At 60.3% G+C, this 18,427-nt stretch overlaps 1 protein-coding gene across 1 annotated transcript; it reads left to right on the forward strand.

Moving 5' to 3' along the window:
* Positions 1 to 377: 377 nt before the first annotated feature.
* On the forward strand, positions 378 to 16,733 carry FHAD1 (forkhead associated phosphopeptide binding domain 1). Its single transcript, XM_087915152.1, is given in 30 exon segments — positions 378 to 459; positions 1,150 to 1,250; positions 2,201 to 2,407; positions 3,038 to 3,320; positions 3,483 to 3,547; positions 3,923 to 4,153; positions 4,325 to 4,448; positions 5,208 to 5,338; positions 6,929 to 6,994; positions 7,472 to 7,576; positions 7,672 to 7,779; positions 7,962 to 8,036; positions 8,181 to 8,333; positions 8,627 to 8,825; positions 9,075 to 9,145; positions 9,251 to 9,339; positions 9,341 to 9,383; positions 9,500 to 9,607; positions 10,412 to 10,501; positions 10,597 to 10,804; positions 11,639 to 11,720; positions 11,970 to 12,076; positions 12,565 to 12,724; positions 12,983 to 13,118; positions 13,625 to 13,751; positions 14,323 to 14,441; positions 14,555 to 14,650; positions 14,776 to 14,996; positions 15,152 to 15,317; positions 15,982 to 16,733. Coding segments are annotated over 29 exon segments (3,765 nt in total). The 5' UTR covers positions 378 to 459; positions 1,150 to 1,154; the 3' UTR covers positions 16,081 to 16,733.
* Positions 16,734 to 18,427: the final 1,694 nt, after the last annotated feature.

Raw genomic sequence — 18,427 nt, forward strand, 5'->3', positions numbered from 1 at the left:
GGATTGCTGGCTTTGTTTCAAGGGGGGGTCCCCTGGCAGGGATCCAGCAGCCCCCACTGGGGTAAGAATGGGGTCCAAGACCCTCGGGGAGGGGGACTCCTCGCTTGTCAAAAGGTGCCATAGGGCAATAACTTGGCACGCTGTGTGAACAGGTCCGAGGGCTGAGGGGTTCTGGGAGTCGAAGTCCGCCTGGGAGCGATGAGCTTCACTGAGGGCGGGGCCGCTCGCTCAAAGCTCGTCCATAGGTGCGCTAGTTGCGCGTGCGCCAGACTGCCGGCTGCGCTCGGTTTCCATGGGAACACCCCCTCGGCCCACTACGATGCCGGTTGCCGCGGAGACGCGCTCTTTCCGGCGGAAGGGTGTGGCCTAAGGTACGGTTGCCATGGGTACGGTTTCACTTGGCGGGAGTGGGGTCGTCGCCTCAGCGGGCCTGCGCCGGCTTCGCTCGACTACCACGCGGTGAGTTTCGTGTGCAGAGAGCCCCGCGGTGAGTTTCGTGTGCAGAGGGCCTCCTCTCGGGGAGCGGGGGGGGCTCTGCCTTTGAAGCGGGCTCTGGATCCCTGAGGGAGGGACGGAGAGCGGAGGGGGGCCCCGCTGGGTCCGGCCCCCTCCTCGCCCGGGACGGTGGGCTCAGGAAAGCGCCCGGCCGCAGAGGACAGAGCTCCGGTTTCGGGTTCTTCAGGAAGCCCCCCGCCCTTCCATATTTCCCCACCTCGCGTCCTGGGCCCCCATCGCAGAGCTTTGGGGGGGGCTGTGGGGGGCTCAGGCAGGGCTGAATCACCCGAGTAACCGATTTAAAGGCCAGGAATAAAACGTTGGTTCTTCCAGGGAAACCCCCCACACCCCCCCCGTCCTCCTCCTCCTCCTCCTTTGCGGGAGCCTTTCCCAGCCAAGCCCCCCCCGCCCCCCCCAGGCCAGGGCTGGCAGAGGGGGCGGGGAGGCGAGGGGGCCTGATGGGCATTTCCCAATTTAAGCAAAGCTGCCAGGTGCAAAAACGAAAGAAAAGTGGCCAGTTTCTTCTGGGTCCCATTCCCTTTGAGAGAACCTGCCTTGGCCGTTGCCCCAGGGCGGCTTGTGTAGTTGTGTGTCCCCCCAAAAAAAAAAGAAAAAAAAGGTCTCTCAAACACTCCGCCTGGGCTTTCTCCCCAGAGAGCATGAAGGCCTTCCTAAGGAGCTCGGACGGTGTCTTGGCGCTCAGGCCAAAGATTACGACAATAGGGAAGCATGAGGACTCGGACATCGTTCTTAAGGTAAAGGCCCCAAAGGTTCCTTGTGGGACAATCTGGTCTCGCCCCTGGTGGGGGGCTGGAGCCCCCCCCCATATTTCCCACGCGGTTGAATCTCTTCAAACTTGTAATCTCAGAATTAAAGAAGAAGCTTCATGTTGAGCAAGGGATTGACTCTGAACGTAAAAGGGGGAAGACCGGTAGGACTTGCTGGTTCAAAAAAGATCGTGTGGGGGGGGGGGAAACAAGGATTGGGGAGCTGCACTTTCACATGCACGCACACTGGCTTGGCTGCTGGGTGCAGACCTTACCGGCTGAGGGCCAAGGCCCAACGGGTTGGCAATCCCATTTTTTCTTCCATTCAATCCCATCCAATCCTTGGAGGCCACCAGAATAAGCCTCTGCTTTTTCCTTGGCAAGGACTTTCAGAAGTGCTTTGTCCTTGCCTGCTTCCTAGGGATGAGAAAAAGTGACCGGCCGAAGATCACCCAGCTGGCTTTGTGCATGAGGTGGGACTAGAACTCCCAGGCTCCCAGTTTCTAACTGGACACCACAGCGGTGATTCTTAACTGCTGCTAATTTTTACTTGTCACCCAGGGGTTTCAGGCCACTTCTCAGTCCAGATGTTTGCGGGCTCCAATAAGTTCTTGAACCTACCTAAAAAAGTGGAAGCCAAGGACAGAGGTCAAATCTGCTAAATGATCCAGAGCCCTCCTCCCCTCTTCCAAAGCTAATGCTGGCATACTGGAATTTTTGTCTCTCTGCTGCCTCACAACAGTCTTATTTAAAGCAGTCTGATTTTTGGTTTCGGACATTGGAATGCAGTATGATTGACTTGAATGTGTGAAAAGCATAAATCTTAGTGGTGAGAGAGAAAAAGACGAACCCGCCCCCCTGACTCCCTGGGGATGGTCTTGCCTTTCATTTGTGCTCCGGATGCAGTTAGATTAAAAAGCCTCTTCACCCCACTTCAGTCTCCAGGGTTGGAAGACCACCACGCTGCCCTCGAGTTCAGTGACGCCGAGCATAGCTTTGTTCTTCGGGACTTCAATACTGGCAGCGGCTCCTTTGTGAACGACTGCCAGATCCAGAATGTGGCCGTGAAGGTGGGCCCGGGAGACCTCCTGCGCTTCGGCTCCGGCGGGCCAACCTTTGAGCTGGTACTGGACCACCCACCTCAGGTAAGGGAGGGGGTGGCGACGGAGAGCCTGCTCCTCTCCCCACCGGAGAACCCGCTTGGGCCCTGCCGGCCACTAAAGGGAAACGGCTTGGCCCAAACGAGGGATGGCTGGCATGGCGATTTCCGGGCTTATGGGAGCTGAATTGCCTGTTCCCGGACTCCACTCGGGCGGAAGAAGGCCCAGTTTCTGTCTTTGGAATGTTCCGGCTTCCAAGGAATTTGGCTGGACAGCCCACTCTTCCACACCCAGCCGCTGACATTTGGCCTCTTCCGGTCCAGGGTTTGTGAAGGTTGGCGGGGTGGGGTGGGGGGTGGGGTAAGCACGCCTGGGGGTCCTTTCTTGGGCAAGGTCCCCCATTGGCAGCCTCGGCGTTCTTGTCCTCCTATGATAGCCACTGCCCCCACCCGCCCACCCACGCAGTGACCTTCCTGCCTGTCCAGTGGGATGAAGGCCATCTATTTATCATATTCCATATTCCTTAACTGACCAACTCCCTCGAAGGAATTAGAGCATGGTGCGTAATTAGCTCAAATCCTCACGGAGCATGAGGTGAGCCAGCTGACCTTTACCGCGTCTGGGCCCCCTGGGAAAGGCTGTGGGGGTAGACAAGATTCCTCCCATGTCCTCCAGCAGGCACCTTATCCTCCGGTGAATCGGCGCATTGCCTGGCCGGGCCAAATCCAGGTGGTTAGAGAGACAGCCTCCCCTCCATCGGCAACAGCGGCTCCCCAGTTTCCATTGCTTCCCTCTCAGCAGTCTTCACCCGCCAGCCCCAGCTGGCCCTCCGCAGCAAGCGGGACCTCCCCGCGCCCCCCCCTCCGAAAGAGGCTGCCTGGGAGCTCCTGGGGCAGGACCGTCTCCTCCTCTGCCTTCTCTCCTGAGCCTTCCAGCTGGCCTCCAGCCTCCCTCACAGGTACGGGGGACCGAGCAAGGCAGTCTACCTGCAGTAACCGAACCTGGAGTTTGGATCTGAGCTTCACTCCATCGCTCGCAATGGGGGTGGGGTGGGGTGGGGAGAAGGGAGGCCCCGTGTCTCTGTCAATGGGCCGCCCACTTCTTTTCTGTTCTCTTCCAGGCAACGGAGCCCTCCCTGGCCCTCTCGCCAGCAGCCGCCCAGGGGAAGGGCTTCTCAAAGAGAAGGTGAGTGAGGAACTCTGCTTTTTATGCCCTTCCCCAAGTGTGAGGAGCCCCGAAGGCCCTCCTAGGCAAGGCCAGCCTGCTTCTCCCTCCAGGCAGTCCCCGTTTCTCCACACTGACGCTGAGTTGTAGGAAGCCATTTGAGACCATCAGCCTCAAGTATTGTCATTAAAAATAAAAATAAAAAATCTTAAAAAGGAAGGTTTTGGCCCAGGCAAGAACTTGTGGTCCAAGGGGTTCTTCCCCTCTGGCTCCTGCTTTCATAAGGGAGTTGCAGAATTATTTGCGGAAGGGTTTAGCCGGAAACCTCCCAGGGGAGAAGAAGAATAGGGTCCTTTTCCTCTCTGGTTTGGTTTATTCACTTATTTTTTTGTGCAGGAAGAGACCATTTTGAAACTGGGGGAGGAAATCAACCGCTTGTCTGCCTTTGAAAGCGAGTGCAGCCGCAAGGACACGCTGATCGCAGAGCTCCAGCACGAGATTTCGGCCTTGAACGAGAAGGTGGTGGTAACTCTGGCCAAACAGGACACCGAGTTCCATCAGAAGCTGGCCAGCCTCGACAGAGACTCCGAAGCCAAGGCCGAAGAGATTAGGAGGCTGAAGGAGCAGGTGGGGGAGGGGGGGGAATGTGGCGATGGTGCTGTCCCGTGTATGTGCGTGCGTGCGTGTTCTCACTGTCGGTGGGCAAAGCGTGCCTTGGTGCGCGGGCAGTGCAAGCGCCTCCTTTCAGGGGCCAGGAGGCACTTACCTCTTTTGCTGCCCTTGCGTTTTTCTTCCCAGGTGACCGGCCTGCAGAGAAACACCAGCGAAGTCTTGTGCCACTCCCTCTCGGACCGCGACCTGCAAATCGCCCACTGGAAGCAGGAGAACGAAGCCCTGAAGAAGAGCCATGCGCTCACCACAGGTGCTGCCCGCTGCCTTGGGCTCCCTTTAGTCCCTGTGAAACCAGGAGGAAGGCCATAGAGAGCAAGCCTCAGGAAGGGCCCCGCCAGGAAAACCAGGGGATTGGGAAAGACTCCCAGAGAGGCTCTTGGATGTCACCATCCTTCACGGAGGGGACCCACTCCTTCCGCTGGGGGTGTGGTGCGGGGGCTGTTACAGGTCCCTCAGTGTGGCTGCCTCCTCCCCGTGAAGAAGGCTTATCGTCCCAGAACAGTGCTGGATTAAAGCAGGGGAGGGAGAGGCAGTGTGGTGCAGTGGTGAAGGCATCGGGCCAAACCTCGGGAGATGGGGAATTCCAGTCCCTCCCTAGCCACAAAGCCAATTGGGTCACCTTGGGCCAGCCCCTCCCTCTCTGCCCCAGGAAGGAGGCAATGGCCAACCATTTCTGCAAAATCTTCCCAATAAAACCTGTGAAGGCTGCCTGGGAGGGGATCTAACTGGAAGAGGAAAAGTCGGGGACGGGACAGGGGGACCCCCGCATCCTGGCTCCATGCAGGTCTCCTGGGCAGTAGTTTCAGTCAGAAGGCGAACCAGTGAGAGAAAAGGATCCCTAAGGGAGGCCGCCTTTCTCCTCCTCTCGGCGTTTGACAGCCCATTTCCCTCACCCTCCCACCCTCTCCAGTTAACCTCCTCTCTCCCCCCCATCCCCCCCGCCCCCAAGTCCCCATAGCTGGAGGCAGCTGAGCTGATGGCTTTGGATTTCCTTTGCTGCTCCCTGCAGGACTGGTGACCAGTTTGCAAAAGGACGTGGTCTCGAAGGAGCAGCGCATCCAGCAACTGAAAACGGAGACCGAGAAGCTGAGGCAGGAGAGCCGGGAGAAGGACAGCCAGCTGGCCTATGTTTCCGCCCAGGTCAGTGGGTCCTGCAGGCCCTGTGGCTTTCTCCCGCTGGGCTGAGAACGGGAATGTGGTGTCCCCTTCTGGACACAGAAGCTCCCCTTCTCTGCAGGCGCTCAAGGGGCCCTCGGGGCCAGACCTCTCTGGTCAGTCAGGTGCTGCAGGCAGGTCCAGTCGGCTTTTCTTGCCCTGCTGAGGCCTTCCCGGAATCTTGCCTCCTCGTTCTCCCTCTTCCCTCCTGCCTCCCATTTTTTCTTTCCCAAGAAATAAATCCTAAGTGCCCTCGGGCAGGCTTGGCTTCCTTTTCCAGCTGTTGAAGTTCTGGAAGGGATTATTTTGCTGTCCAGCTTCAGGAATAAAAAAGCAGGTCAGAGACAGAGGCATCATAGAACACGACAAGTGATTTGCGGGACACCGGTTTAGTAAGGATATGGAGAGAACTAAATTTTTGCTGGGGAAACAACTAATTTTAACTTCAACCTGGGATTAGCAAGTAAATAGGTTTTAATAGTTAGCTGTAGCATTTTGGAGATAAACTTCATTGGTAGAAAAACTGTGCATTCGTAACGCTTTGAATTGATTTATCCCTTCAGTTCTGTTTTAATCAGGTTCTGTTACATTCATTTAGCGATCTAATTATTTGCAGCATCTCGCTGTCTTCTTTATTATCCTTTTAAAAACTTTTGTTACGATGGGAGTTGTACAAAAACTATTGCTAAAAGCAACATTTGCCCGTATCTTCCGAGGTAACTCTTGAGGGCACAAACGGGGAACTTTTTCTGGCTCGTTGCAGATGGCTGTGACTGCAGGCGGAAACCCTCTCAGCCCTCAGGAGCCAGCCAGCAAAATGCTTGTACGCCTCAAATAGTTCTCCTGCTGTGTCATTTTTTAAAATGGGTGTGTCGGCAGTTATCAGTTGCCTTTGCTAATGTTTGTCGTGGGATGTGCCGAATTGCACGGAGTGTGTACCCAGAACTAGAAAACCGATTGGGAACCTGCTAGCTTTATTCACAGGGCAGTTTAAGGGCGCCTCCCTGGGAAAACACACACCGTAGCCCCTTCAGCACCTGGGCAGACAAAGGAGCCCCTTGGCTGCTGTCTTAGTGTCCTGTAGAACGAGTCTTTTATAGGTTAAAGGGGAGAAGTCCCTCTTAAAAGCTACGGGGTTTGACCCCACGGACGGCCAACGAAATCCCCGGGTCCCCCGGAAGCACCAAACCAATTCTGGAAGGGTTTGGGAATAAAAAGGAGGGGAGAGGGCGGGTTGGAGGAAGGAAGCCAGAAGGAGCCAGGCTGGTTTATTTATGGTGGACTCTGGAAAGGGGCTGTTGCGATAACACCACCATCGCCTTGCAGGGTCTTCAAGGTGGGTTGGGGGTCCCTGGCAAGTCTGGCCTAATGCGTCTGGCTTGGTCAGTTACCGGCCTCCTTCCCACCCGCCTGTCTTGGTCCGGAGGGGCCTGGGGAGGGAGTGGGGTGGCTGGAGGAACCCCAGCCTTCTCCCTGGATTTTCAGGGTGAGTGGGTGGGTGTCCTGTGCCAGGCCTTTCCCTCGCTGGCTGACCGCGTCTCCCTCCCTCCCTCCCTCCCTTGCTGTTCTTTCCAGTGCTGTAGAATTAAAGCAGAGACCCAGCGGGAACTCAGGGACAGAGACCTAAGTGCCCACCAGAGTGTGAGTCAGCCCTCCGATCCTTCCGCCTGCGCCCAGCCGCAGCTCTTCAGAAGCCCCCCCACCCCAGAGAAGAGAGCCCCATCCCTCCCCCTAGCGGACGCCCTGGTCAGAGTCCTTTTTTCCTCCAGCCCAGGGCAGCTGGGCTCACTCGGACACCCGGCTGCTTCTCCCAGGGCTTCTTCCCCCGCTTAAAAAGGCCGGCCCCCTCCTTGCGCACTGGAGCCGTCGTCTTGTCCTCAGCCCTCTGGCCCTTATCACGGAAGCAGAAATCGGGTCTCAACCACAACTGGCCTCCCTCCGCTACTTTATTTTTATCCGCACAAAGGTGGAAACCGTTGATTTGGGCTGCTGGAGCCTCCTAGGCTCTTGCCCAGGAAGGCTCCCCCTGCCTTTCTTACGCACTAACCGGGTCCCTCGGTCGTCAGGGCCAGTGGGGTGCCCGGCCCCTGACCCCCCCCTCTCCTGGTGCCTTTGCAGCGGATCACGGAGCTGGAGCTGCAGGCCGGCCAGTCCAAGGAGGAGGTGAAGAAACGCTGCGCAGAGCAGGAGGCCTTGACCCGGAGGCTGGCCGAAGCCACCAGGGTGAGTGGGCAGGGCGGCTCTGCCCTTGGAGGCGCTGACCAGAACTGAGCGCCTGCCCTGCGTGGCCTCACTCTTCCCACCCCCCCGTGTCTCAGGCCGAAGGGGAGCTGAAGCAAGAGGCAGAGAGGCGGGCCCAGCAGGTGCAGGAGCTGGGCCGCCGAGAGCGTCTCCTGCGCTCGGAGGTGGAGCAGGCAGCCGCTCAGGTACGCCAGGTGCCCTCCCGGCCCTCCCCCACCCACGGGGGTCTTCCCCAGGGAGCCCCTCGCCCACCTGCCTGCCTTGTATTCCCCCTCCTCCCTTGGGTCTTCCTTCTTTGGGCTCCGAGCTGACCTGAGGCGCAGGGGAGGGGGCGCTTCCTCCAGCCATTTAACTCTGCTGCTCCCAGGCGCAGCGTTTCCGGAACCAGGTGGTGAGGGCCCTCTTTCCTGACCTTCCCGAGAAAGCTCTAACCAATGAGCAGGTAACAGGCTCCCCTTTTCGTGGAGGGCGGGGCGGCGGGGGGCGGGTATCCTTGTTCAGTTAAACCTAACACTGCCTGTAAGCAGGATCGGAGGCGCCTCTTCGGTCTCCCACTTTCCTTCCCCCCACCCACCCCCAATATCAGATCGTTGAGGAAATCCGTCAGGCGCAGGAGCGCCAGCAGGGCTCTGAGCAGAAGGAGGCCGAGCTGCAGAAGGAAGCGCAGATCAAGGCCCTGGAGATGGAGAAGCTCTCATCCAACCTGGCCCTGCTGAAGAAGTTGCTTGATGGATTCCAGGTCTGCCCCCACCCTACCCGCAGGGAGGACCTGCCCTGATGAGCCTGGGGGGACTTTAGTCTGTCCAGCGCGGAGTCTCCTTTCTGCCCTTGGCAGGAAGCGGGAGTTTGGCCCCCTCCCGCCACCCCGGGGCAGAGCTGACCTTGGCTGGCTGCAGAGTGGAAACTCTCCCTTGGCCTGGGGGTGGGGAGGCGTCTCCTCCCCGGAATCCCCCGACCCCAAGAGGGACGGGGCTGCTTCCCGCCCTGCCCATTCAGGCAGCCTCTCTCCCCCGCCCCCTTTCTCTGCCCCAGGGGCTCCTGGAGGCCTCTTTCTCTGCCAAGAGCCTGAAGGGGGCCATCAGCCAGCTGCAGAGCCTGGCCCCCCTGGCCCCCCCGGTGTCAGGAATCCAAGCCTCCCTGGCCCGCATCCTCTACAGTGTGCTGGGCTGGGTGGAAGCGCTGGAATCGCTGCTCCGGAACATGGGCATGGATGCCCCAGCTGGCGACACAGGTCCGTCTCCCCTCCCTTCGGCTGAGCTGCCCAGCTGAGAGGGCACCCAAGCAGCGGCAGGCGGGCCGGGTCGGAGCTGGGCCCCCGAGGGGAGAGCCAGACGGGGTGGGCAGCATGGCCCCTGCTGGCTCAGGCCTCCCCCTAGGCCCAGAGGGTCCAGTCTCAGGATGGCCACTGAATGCCCCCCTCCCCCAATACTTGCGGCCCTCGGTGGGTGCCTGGCCTCACCTCCGCTCTCCCTTCTGCCAGGAATGGCCGCCTACATGAAGCAGCTGCTGGACCAGCACCACAGCGTCACGGGGCGGGTCCAGGCCCTGCAGGTAAAGCCCCCGCCCCCTTTGGAGTAGGGCAACTGCCGCTGTCTGGCCAATCCTCCCCCCACCAACTTCAGCCCCTCTGAGGGTACAGCTCCCCCTCCCCCGTAGAATCAGCTGCGGAGGGCAGAGGAGTCCCAGCACTCGACCCTGCGGGAGGAGCTGAGGGCGCTGAGGGAGCAGCTGGAGGGAGCGTTCCAGGCCCGAGAGAGAGATCCGGGAGGAGGAGAAGCAGCAGAAGGAGGTGAGCCGAGGGGGCTGCCTTGAAGGGCCCGGTCCCTGTCAGGACGGAGCCGTGGGTCTGGGGGGCCCTCCTGCCAGCCCCCAGCCCTCCTTTCAGGCACGCACCCTTTCCCCCAGATCCTGGAGAGGAGGGCCACCCTGGAAGGAGCTGAGCTGAAAGCAGCCCTGGAAGAGGAGAGGACAAGGGGCCGCCTGTTGCAAGCGGAAGTGAAGGAGCTCTCCGCGGTGGGTGCCAGCGCAGCCCTCTTCACGCCCTCCCACCGCTGGCGGAGGATGGCACGGAGACGGAGGAGGCTGCGGGGGAGCTTCTCCAGGTTCCGGGGGGCTGTGACCTGGGACCAAAAGTAACCCAGGCTGTGCGGGGAATCTGAGCAAATACGTGTTTTCTCAGGCAGCACTCAGGCAGGGAAGAATACAGGGAGTCCTCGGCTTACGACCACAATTGAGCCCCAAATTTATGTTGCTAAATGAGAAATTTGTGAGTTTTGTCCCATTTTATGACCTTTCTTGCCACATTTGTTAAGTGGATTACTGCAGTTGTTAAATTAAAGACACTGTCACACAGCGGTCATAAGTGTGGAAAACTCTACTCTTTTCACTGCTGTTGTAACTTTGAACAGTGTAAGTGCAACTTCTGACGAACTGCTGTAAGCCGAGGGCTGCCTGCCCTGCCTTCCTCTTGCAGACAGTGTGTGTGTGTGTGTGTGTGTGTGTGTGTGTGTGTGTGTGTGTGTGTCGGTCGGGGGGGCGTTGTTCCCATCAGTCCTCCAGGCGCAGTTCCTTCCTCGGCGGCCGTCAGTGCCTGCCTTCCTTGCGGCTGCCCTGCAGGGCCCTGAGGTGGCCAAAGGCAGCTGCCGACCACCAGCACGGGGCAAATGGCTGCACGACCTTTTCCTTGGCTGGACCTCCACGACCTGCCCTTCCCGTCTTGGGTATCCTGTGGCCATTCTTCAAACCTTGGCCGGCCGGCCAAAAGGGCAGCATGCCCCCCCCCCCCATTCACCTGTCTTTCCCCTGCCTGCCTTGTAGGCCATGGAAGGGAGAAGGGACCTGGAGAGGACATTAAACGCCAGGGTGGAGGAGAGTCTGGGGTCTCTGGAAGATGCGAAGAGGGGAAAGGTAATTGGGGGGGCGGGGGCGGCCTTCTCCGGGGCAGCTTCGGAGGGAGGGCAGGCCACGCCCAGCGGCGCCCCTCTGCCTCTTCCCTCTGCCAGGCGATGGCGGAAGAGAAGCTGTCGGTCTGGGAGAGGCGGCTGCAGGGCCTGGAGGCTGAGGCCGAGTCGCTGAGGCAGAAGCACCAGCGGGAGATCTCGGAGTACCAGGAGCAGGTCAAGCAGCACGCCAGGACCATCGTGGAGCTGGAGAAGAGGCTGCCCAGCGCTGCCCAGCAGGCGGAGGAGGAAGGCGCTGCCCAGCCAAGAGGTCAGGGCAGAGCCCGGTCTCACCAGGCGCCCCAGGGTCCTCCTTGGCGGGAGGAGGGGCGGTGCGTCTCCCTTGAGGACGCTGCCGAACAGCCCCAAGGGAAACGTGGGCAGCCAAAGCAGGCGGGTGGCCGAGCACCTTGACGCACGGGGGGCAGGGCCTGGATCGAAAGGCCCCAAATCTGCCTTCCCCAGACAGACAGCTAGAGAGACGGAGGGAGGGAAGGAGGGAGGTTGCTTCGCTCCAGACGAAGGTGGCCTTGGACTTGACGGGGAAGCGGCGGTGTTTCCCCTCAGGGTTCCTCCAGGGGAATCGCTGCGAAAAGGAACCCTGCCTGCCTCTAGGTGACCCAGTGCAGCAGCCTCTCCTTTTGCACCCAGAGGGAAGGAAGCCTTGCTAAGGTCGTTCGTTCCAGGCCAGCCTTGCTGGGCCAGGTGCTTAATGGGTGGGGCTATGTAAATGAGCCGGCCCTGGGTTCTCTCCAGTGGGGGGAGCACATCCAGAGGCTGCTTTGGGGGCTGGTGGTTCACCCCTCCGCAGCCCCACCCTTGTAGCCCTCCGCTTTCCAGCTGCGATGGGTCAGAGTTTGAAACTGTCCGGGGAATTTGAAAATCATTCCAAAAAGACCCTCAGTGGACGCAGGAATGTTTGGGAAGGGAAATTCTTCTCCTTGGCTAGCGCTAGTCTCCTTCTGCGGAGTAAACCGTGGTTTAAATGAAGACCCTTCCCAGAGTTTTGGGCTTGCCCTCATGGGAAAACCAAACTGGTTTTTCTCACAAACGTGCCACAGTCCAGACTGCTTCCCGCATCTTCCACAACTTTCCCCCCCTCCAGGAACGAAGAAGGAGCCGTGCAAGGCTCCCTTGCCTGCCTCCCCCGGGCTGTGCATCATGGACGAGTTTCACGCTTTCCTGAAGTAAGTCGGGCCTTCGCTCCCTGGCGGGGGAGGGAATCCAGACCCCGGGGGTGTTTCTGCTCTCAGTTTGGGCAGCTGAAGTGGGGAAAGGTCCTTCCCAGCCCGTTCCGGCAGTGGCCGACCCACCACTGGCGGAAGGGAGGGGGCTTCCCGTAATGGAGGAAGCCTGGGCCTCTCCCACCACGCCACTAAAACTGACCCTCTTGTCTCTCCCCCCGCCCCCGGGGCCTTTGTTCCCAGGCTCTCCAGGGAGGAGCTGGCAGCTGCCAAGCAGGAGATCCAGGCCAACCAGGCGGTCGTCGCGGAGCTCAAGAGGGAGCTTTGCCAGGCCAGAGCCACGATGTCCGACGTGATCGGTTTGTGACACGTGTGCCGCTTCGGACACAGATTCTTAATGTCTCCCACCCGGCCGCTGCCTTTTTGTGCTTGAATTTTTATTAAAGTTTATGATGTTGAGACCAAAACACCGAAAGAAGCAGAAAGTTAGAAAGCGGAGGGAGGGAGGGAGGGAGGGCGCAAAGGAGAGGAAAGGAAGGGACGTAGTGGCCAGGCCCTTTCCCTGTGCCTCTCTCGCAGCAGCAGCAGCCACCAGGCTTGCCTCCAAAGCCTAAAGTCAAAGGTTCTCCTCTTCCAGGTAGAAACGGGAGGGGATCCATTCCTCTCTCTAAGGGAAACACTGGCCCCAGTAGGGCCAGCTACTCTCAGGGTTCAGAGCAGCCCGGGGGAAGCCAGGCACAAGGCGGGGGCTGATGTGGGGGCACCCTAACGCTGCCTTCTCAGAGCCCAGGAGGTGTGGGGGCCAGGCTCCGGGGAGTTAAGGGAGCCCCCGGCATTTCCCTCTGCAGGGAGCTGAGTGAAAAGCAGAAAGCGGAGCTGGAGGAGAAGCGGAGCCTCGTGCAGAGCCAGGCCCGAGAACTCGGCCTCCTGCGGGAGGAGCTGTCGGAGGCCTCCAGGACGCTGGCCCAGAGGGAGACCGACCTCCGAGCCACCACCGAGCAGTTAAGGTGAGGGGGCCTCCCCCCGCCCCCCTGTGCTTTGGGGCTGCAGGTGGGTTCTCTCCCATGCGGGTTGAGCTTGACAGCGGTTCGTTTAGTGGGCCGTTTGAAGTTACCACCACACTGAAAAAAGGGGCTTGGGAGCGTTTTTCACGCTTACGACCCCTGCAGCCTCCCCGCAGTCCCATGACCGAAACGGGAGTTGCAGGGGGAAGGGGCCCTGGGAGGGTCTCTCCTCCGCTTCCATCATGCCTGCCGCCGCTGCAGGAAGGCCAGAGAGAAGGTGAAGGAGCTGCTGGCGGAGGCGCAGGAGGCGAAGGCCGTGGAGCCGGCCAGGGTTGTGCAGCACAAGGGCGTGCAGACCACGGGGGCCCTGCAGGACCAGGCCCCCCCTGCTGCAAAGGCAAGAGGGGAGGGGACCACGGGAGTCCTTGTGGGGGGACGGGGGGAACCTTGCGTGGAGTTCTCCATAAGCAGCCAATGTTTTCATCACACCTTTGTGCGAGCCTCAAGTTTTGTCATTGCTAATTGTTGCTCTAATTGCTGACGAGGGGCTGGCGAGGCAGCTCGTGGGAGGGAACGGCAACAGGTGGCTGCTCCTTCTGGCTGCCACCCCACCCCCACCCCCACCCTCAATGCTCGGAGGACCCAGGCACCACTCCTCTCCCTTCACAGTGGGTGGTTTGGTGGGGGGGGGGCTTATCACAGAAGCGTTTTTTCAGCCCCAGGAAACAAAAAACTGGCCCAAGGGCCGGAGGGCTTCTTGTGGCCTGACGCAGCTGCAGGAGCCCCATGGCCCCAATCCCACAGCCAGCTTGCCCGAGGAAGCACCCCACACCCCCTCGGGCCTTCTGGCTTGGACAGGGCATGCTGAGTTTGGGGGCGGGGGGGTCGCCTCTGTGCTTCCAGGAGCCCCCGCTCTTGTGCCTGGCTGACCTGGGAGCCAGGTGCAAAGGCGCTCGCCACGAGGAGGTCATCCATCGGCAGAAGGAGGCCCTGGCTGAGCTGCGCAAGAAGCTCCGGAAACTGGACACGGGTCAGTCAGGGGCTTGGCTGGTGCTCCCCCGTTTTGAGATATGTCCAAGGGCTTCTTTGGGGTGGGGAGCGCCCAGGATGGCATGCCAGAAGACAGGCAGGCCGGAGCTGCCGTAGGCCTAAGCGGGGTCTCTGCAACTTTGAAGACTTCAACTCCCAGAATTCCTCAGCCAGCTTAGTCTTAAAATGGCCTCGTTTGGAGACAAGGTCTAAACGATCAACGGCTTTTCTCCTTGTCCCCATCAACTATTGCAGTACGGAATCTGCTTTTTTGGGGGGGCATCTTCTCACTGAGTGCTTTCAGGGGTCCCCCAAGAACAGTGCAAGGGTGCGGGACCCTCCCTCCAGGGGAAGCCCCTTGCTCTTGGTGGCTTGCTTGGCCTCCGGCGTCCGGGGTCCTGCCTTGAGCTTCCCTGGATCCCTCTTTCCCAAAAGCGAAGAATTCGAGGGCTCGGGAGGTGCCGGCCCTGACCCCCGAAGTGCCGTCCTGTTCAGACACGGCCTCGGCCTGCTCTCCCCTCCACCCAGAGCCTTGCCTTGCCTTGAACGTGGGCCCCTCTTCCCTTCTGTAGACACAAATAACTCCCAGCCGCTTCTGGTTGTGCGGAAAGGGCCGGCAGAGAAGCCAGAGCAGGCGAGGGAAAAGGGCCCTGCGACGATGGTGTTGAAGGTGGCAATGGATGCCCACCAGGTAATCCGAGCCCTCGGGGGCGTCCTGGGGCTCGGCCCCTTTAACAGGTGGGCAGGGCGGAGGTGCCCGCGGGCCCTGCCTCAGGAGCTCTCGCTGTCTTTCCTTCCTCGGAGCCTCCAGCTGGGCCCTCCGGCATCGACCTCAACGTGGCCACTGAGAGGACCGCCAGGCTGGAGATGGCTGATGCGCTGGACCTCAGCGAGAACCTGGTAGGGAAGTGGGGGAGGCTGCCGGCGTGGGCCTTCCCATTGTCCTCAGGCCTCAAGTCAGAGGACTCACCTCGCCCCCCCCCCTCACTTCCCTTCCCTCGCCCCTGCCCACCCCCCCTCCCCAGTACCTCAGCCTTGTCCGGGGCCTCTCAAGCCTGATGGATGTGGAGCAGCTGATGGGCTTGCGGACTCTCAAGCACCTGTCCCAGGCCGAGCGGGAGAAGGTGAGCCTGCTGCGCCAGAAGAACCTGGAGCTGCTGCTGGACAGGATCAGCAAGCTGAAGAGCCGCCTGCAGAGGAAGGAGTCCCTGCTGAGGGAGTACGAGGGGGACGCCGGGCCCTTCAGGTACCTGGGAGGAGGAGGAGGAGGAGGAGGAGGAGCCCTCAGCTAGCAGGGCCCAGGAGCACGGAGCTTGGGGGAAGGCGGGGGCGGGTCCTCCCCCCAATACGGCCGATTCTCTGGCCAGGAGCTCAGAGTGCCTACCCCCCGGCCCCACACAGGAGCAACAAGCCCAGCCTGCAGGCCTGCCGGTCGGAGGTGGCCAAGCTGGCTGACCAGGTGTACAGGGACGCAGAGGAGAAGGCGCTGCTGAAGGAGGCACTGGAGAGGACGCGGCTGCAGCTGAGCAAGGAGAAGAGGCTGAACAAGGCCCTCAAGAAGCCCAAGGTAGGGGCTGCCCGGGACCGGCGGAGGAGACCGTCAACCAGGCCTCTGGCGTCCGACTGGGGCTGCGTGCCAGTGTCGTGCCAGTCTCCCCCGGGAAGGACTCGGCCGAGGAGGCGCAGTGGGCATCAAACCTGAAGGGTCTCAGCCATTGCGGGATGAATCTCGGGGTCTGAGTGGCCAGGTGGGGGGGCCGGGGGGCAGGGGTAGAGGGTGCCTGCAGGTGGCCCTCCCCAGCTCCCCACCCAAAAGTGGAGGCTGAAGGAGGGCCCCCATCCAGTCCCAGGAGTCTGGGAGCCAAAGGCAGCTTCCGAAAGCCTCTGAGCGGAGCCTCCGGGGGTCTTGGGCCGGGGGTTTCGCTCCCCTGGGCCCCAGGACAGGCGCTGTGCAGACCTCGAGCCCCAGCTCAGGGCGGGGGGAAGGCAGGCCCTTTGGTTTGGATCGTCAGGGACTTCAGAAGCCACCTCCCCCCCGCCGCCCCCCAGGAAGGACACCTCCCTGCTCAGGCCTGGGGAGAGGGCAGAGGGAGGGCGCCTGCAGGGCCAGCGGGCAGCGAGACTCCCTCCAACCCTCGAGCAGGACGCGGGAACCAGCGGTTGCCGATGCCACCTTGTCGCTGGTCAGAATGCCTGCGCCTCCTCACGCCTCCCCTCCCTGCCTTTTGTAGACGCCAGCCGCAAGGAAGCCGCTCTCCGAGAGTCCGAAGGCAGCCGAGGGGCCGAGGGAGGCCTGCAGACCCCGAGTGCCTTGCAGCGGCTGGGCATAAGCGACCCCCTTTCCGGAGCGCTGTGGGGCAGGAACGGCCCTGCCGCTGTAAATAGGAGATGACCTGTTTTGTAACTGCGCAGGCGCCTCGTCCAGGCAGCCGGTGGCCCCTCTGTCTACGCCTCCGCTGCGAGAGAAGCACCGCCGGAGGTGCCCAGGATAAAGGCTCTGCCGCCCTGCCATCCGCCTCAGCTGGCGTCTTTGGGGCAAGCCGGGAGGGCTCTTTTCCACTGGGGGCGGGCGGGACCCTAATCCACAGCAAGCCAGTGGGACTTGGGAGCTGTTCTCTGGGGGCTTTGGGGGCAACGTGGGTTGGGGGCAGGCGATGGCATTTCACAGAGACCCGAGCGGGAGGTTTTCCCGGGGAGGGTTTTATGACTCCCAGGCCGAAGCAACGTCTCCTTGCTAAGTTTGGCTTCTCAGGATGAACCGAGGTTTGCCAAACCCTCACCTGCTGGCTTGGGGGTGGGGGTGGGGAGGGGCGCCTTGTTTCTAAAGTGGGGTGAAAGCTGCCACCCGGGAGGGGCAGGGTGGCCGAGGAGCTCTGCTCAGACGTGGATCCCCAAGCAAACCGGCCAGCGGAGCGGGAGCGTCCCAAGCAGACTTGAGGCCCGTGGCAGGAGGGGATGTGGGGGGGGGCATTGTGCCTGCTGCCAGGGAGAGGGGAGTGGGGGGGTGGGCAGCCCAGGGAAAGGGAGGCTCCGCCTGCTGCACAGCCAGTCCCAGCCTCCCCCGGAGGGCCTGTCCGCCCTTCCGAGACTCTCCTCCTGGCGCAAACGGCTGTTGGCCCCCTGCGCCCATCTGTGGGTCCCTCTGGAAAGGCCTGAGGCTGGGAAGGGGGGGCCAGTCTGCTGCCCGAAGCCCACCGCCTGCCCACCCAGGCCCTGCCGCCCTCTGCAACCCTCAAGGCAAAGGTGATCTGGGCAGAAAGGGCAGTTCTCCCGAGTCTCCATCCGGCCAGGCAGAGGAGGAACCACTGGAAATCCTGCCTGGCGCCTTTGCCCCAAGCGCTGCCTCCTGCCTGGAAAGCGGGCCGTGACTGGCAGCGCCGCTCTGCCTCTCCCACGAAAGAATGCTGAAGTGAAGTGGGCCCTTTTTCAAAGGGTGACAAACTTCCCCCCTTTCCGGTTGCACTGTGTGGCTCTTGCGCTTCCACGTGGGCGTTTGGGATGCAGGCTGTCGTGCTGCCCACAACGACGCGGTTTCTGGAGAGGCTCCGCGCAGGCCTCTCGGGTGAGACTCGGCGGGAAAGAGACCAGTAACGTCTTCCGTTAAAGACCCCGGATGTTCCTTTGGGGGCAGGATGCAAGCCCCCGTCAAGTATCTTTAAGTAAAAGAAAAGGAAAAAGGAAACGGCTCCTGTTGTGAGATTTGTCATGGAATTGATCCTTTTTTCCCTTCCCCTTTCCTGCCTTCCTCCTCCCTCTTCTCTTTCTACACCATTCACCATTCACCTTAAAAAAATCTCAGCCAGGCGTTGTTTTCTTAGCTTTTCCCCTCAAGGAGATTTTCCCGCAGGTGCAGACAAAGATCTCGGGATCGGTGGCTAAAAAGGCTGTTCTTGGCCTGGGCATGTCGGCCGGTGTTTTCCGTCCCGAATGTGGCAGGCAGCTTCCAAAGGTAAGAGAAGTGGGGGTTTCCCCCCCACTTATTTTCCAGTTTCACTGACAACAACCAAATGCGCTTAGGAGACATTGAGGCTAAACAATAAAACTATTAACATTGAAATAGGAAATGACCCAGGAAGAAGAATCAATGTGGATTTATTGTAAACAAGCTTTGGATTTTCTTAAGAGTTTCCTGGGACACTTTTGGTAGCTGTGCGTAATAAACGACAGCTACCTTACTGTCTCCTAGAACATACGAAACGTAACCAGAGCATTTCCATAGATTTGCTGGGTGATGCCCTTTGTAAGGGATTTTATTGGAAATGGATGAGGAAGCTTTCCTACAAAGTGGCATTTTCCACGAGTGCCTGCGGTATTTCCCCCTTCCCCCCCGCCCCTCTTTCCTTGGTTCCAGGGCCTGTTTTGCCTGGGGGCTTCCGAGAGGGCGACCATGTGGGGTCTCGGAGCGCGTGAAGAGAGGCCTCAGGGTGGGTTCAGGCCGCCCCAAGTGGGCCGGACTCCATCCCCCCCCCACGCATTGTTCCCAGGCTGCTCAGAGAAAGCCTGCTGTCAAGAGTGGGGTCACATGACCAAACTTTATTTATTCCATGGGTGACTTGAATTAATTCTTGTTCTGGAGTGACATGATCAGTGGAATTAGGAACTCGCCAAACAACCTGTGTTTGCAGGCACAAAGAAGGCTGCTACCCAAAGAATAAGAAAAGGGAATTTTAATCTGCC

Source organism: Pseudonaja textilis, chromosome 18 (genome assembly GCF_049901715.1).
Source record: "Pseudonaja textilis isolate UNSWEBS1 chromosome 18, rPseTex1.2, whole genome shotgun sequence".
Lineage (NCBI taxonomy): Eukaryota > Metazoa > Chordata > Lepidosauria > Squamata > Elapidae > Pseudonaja > Pseudonaja textilis.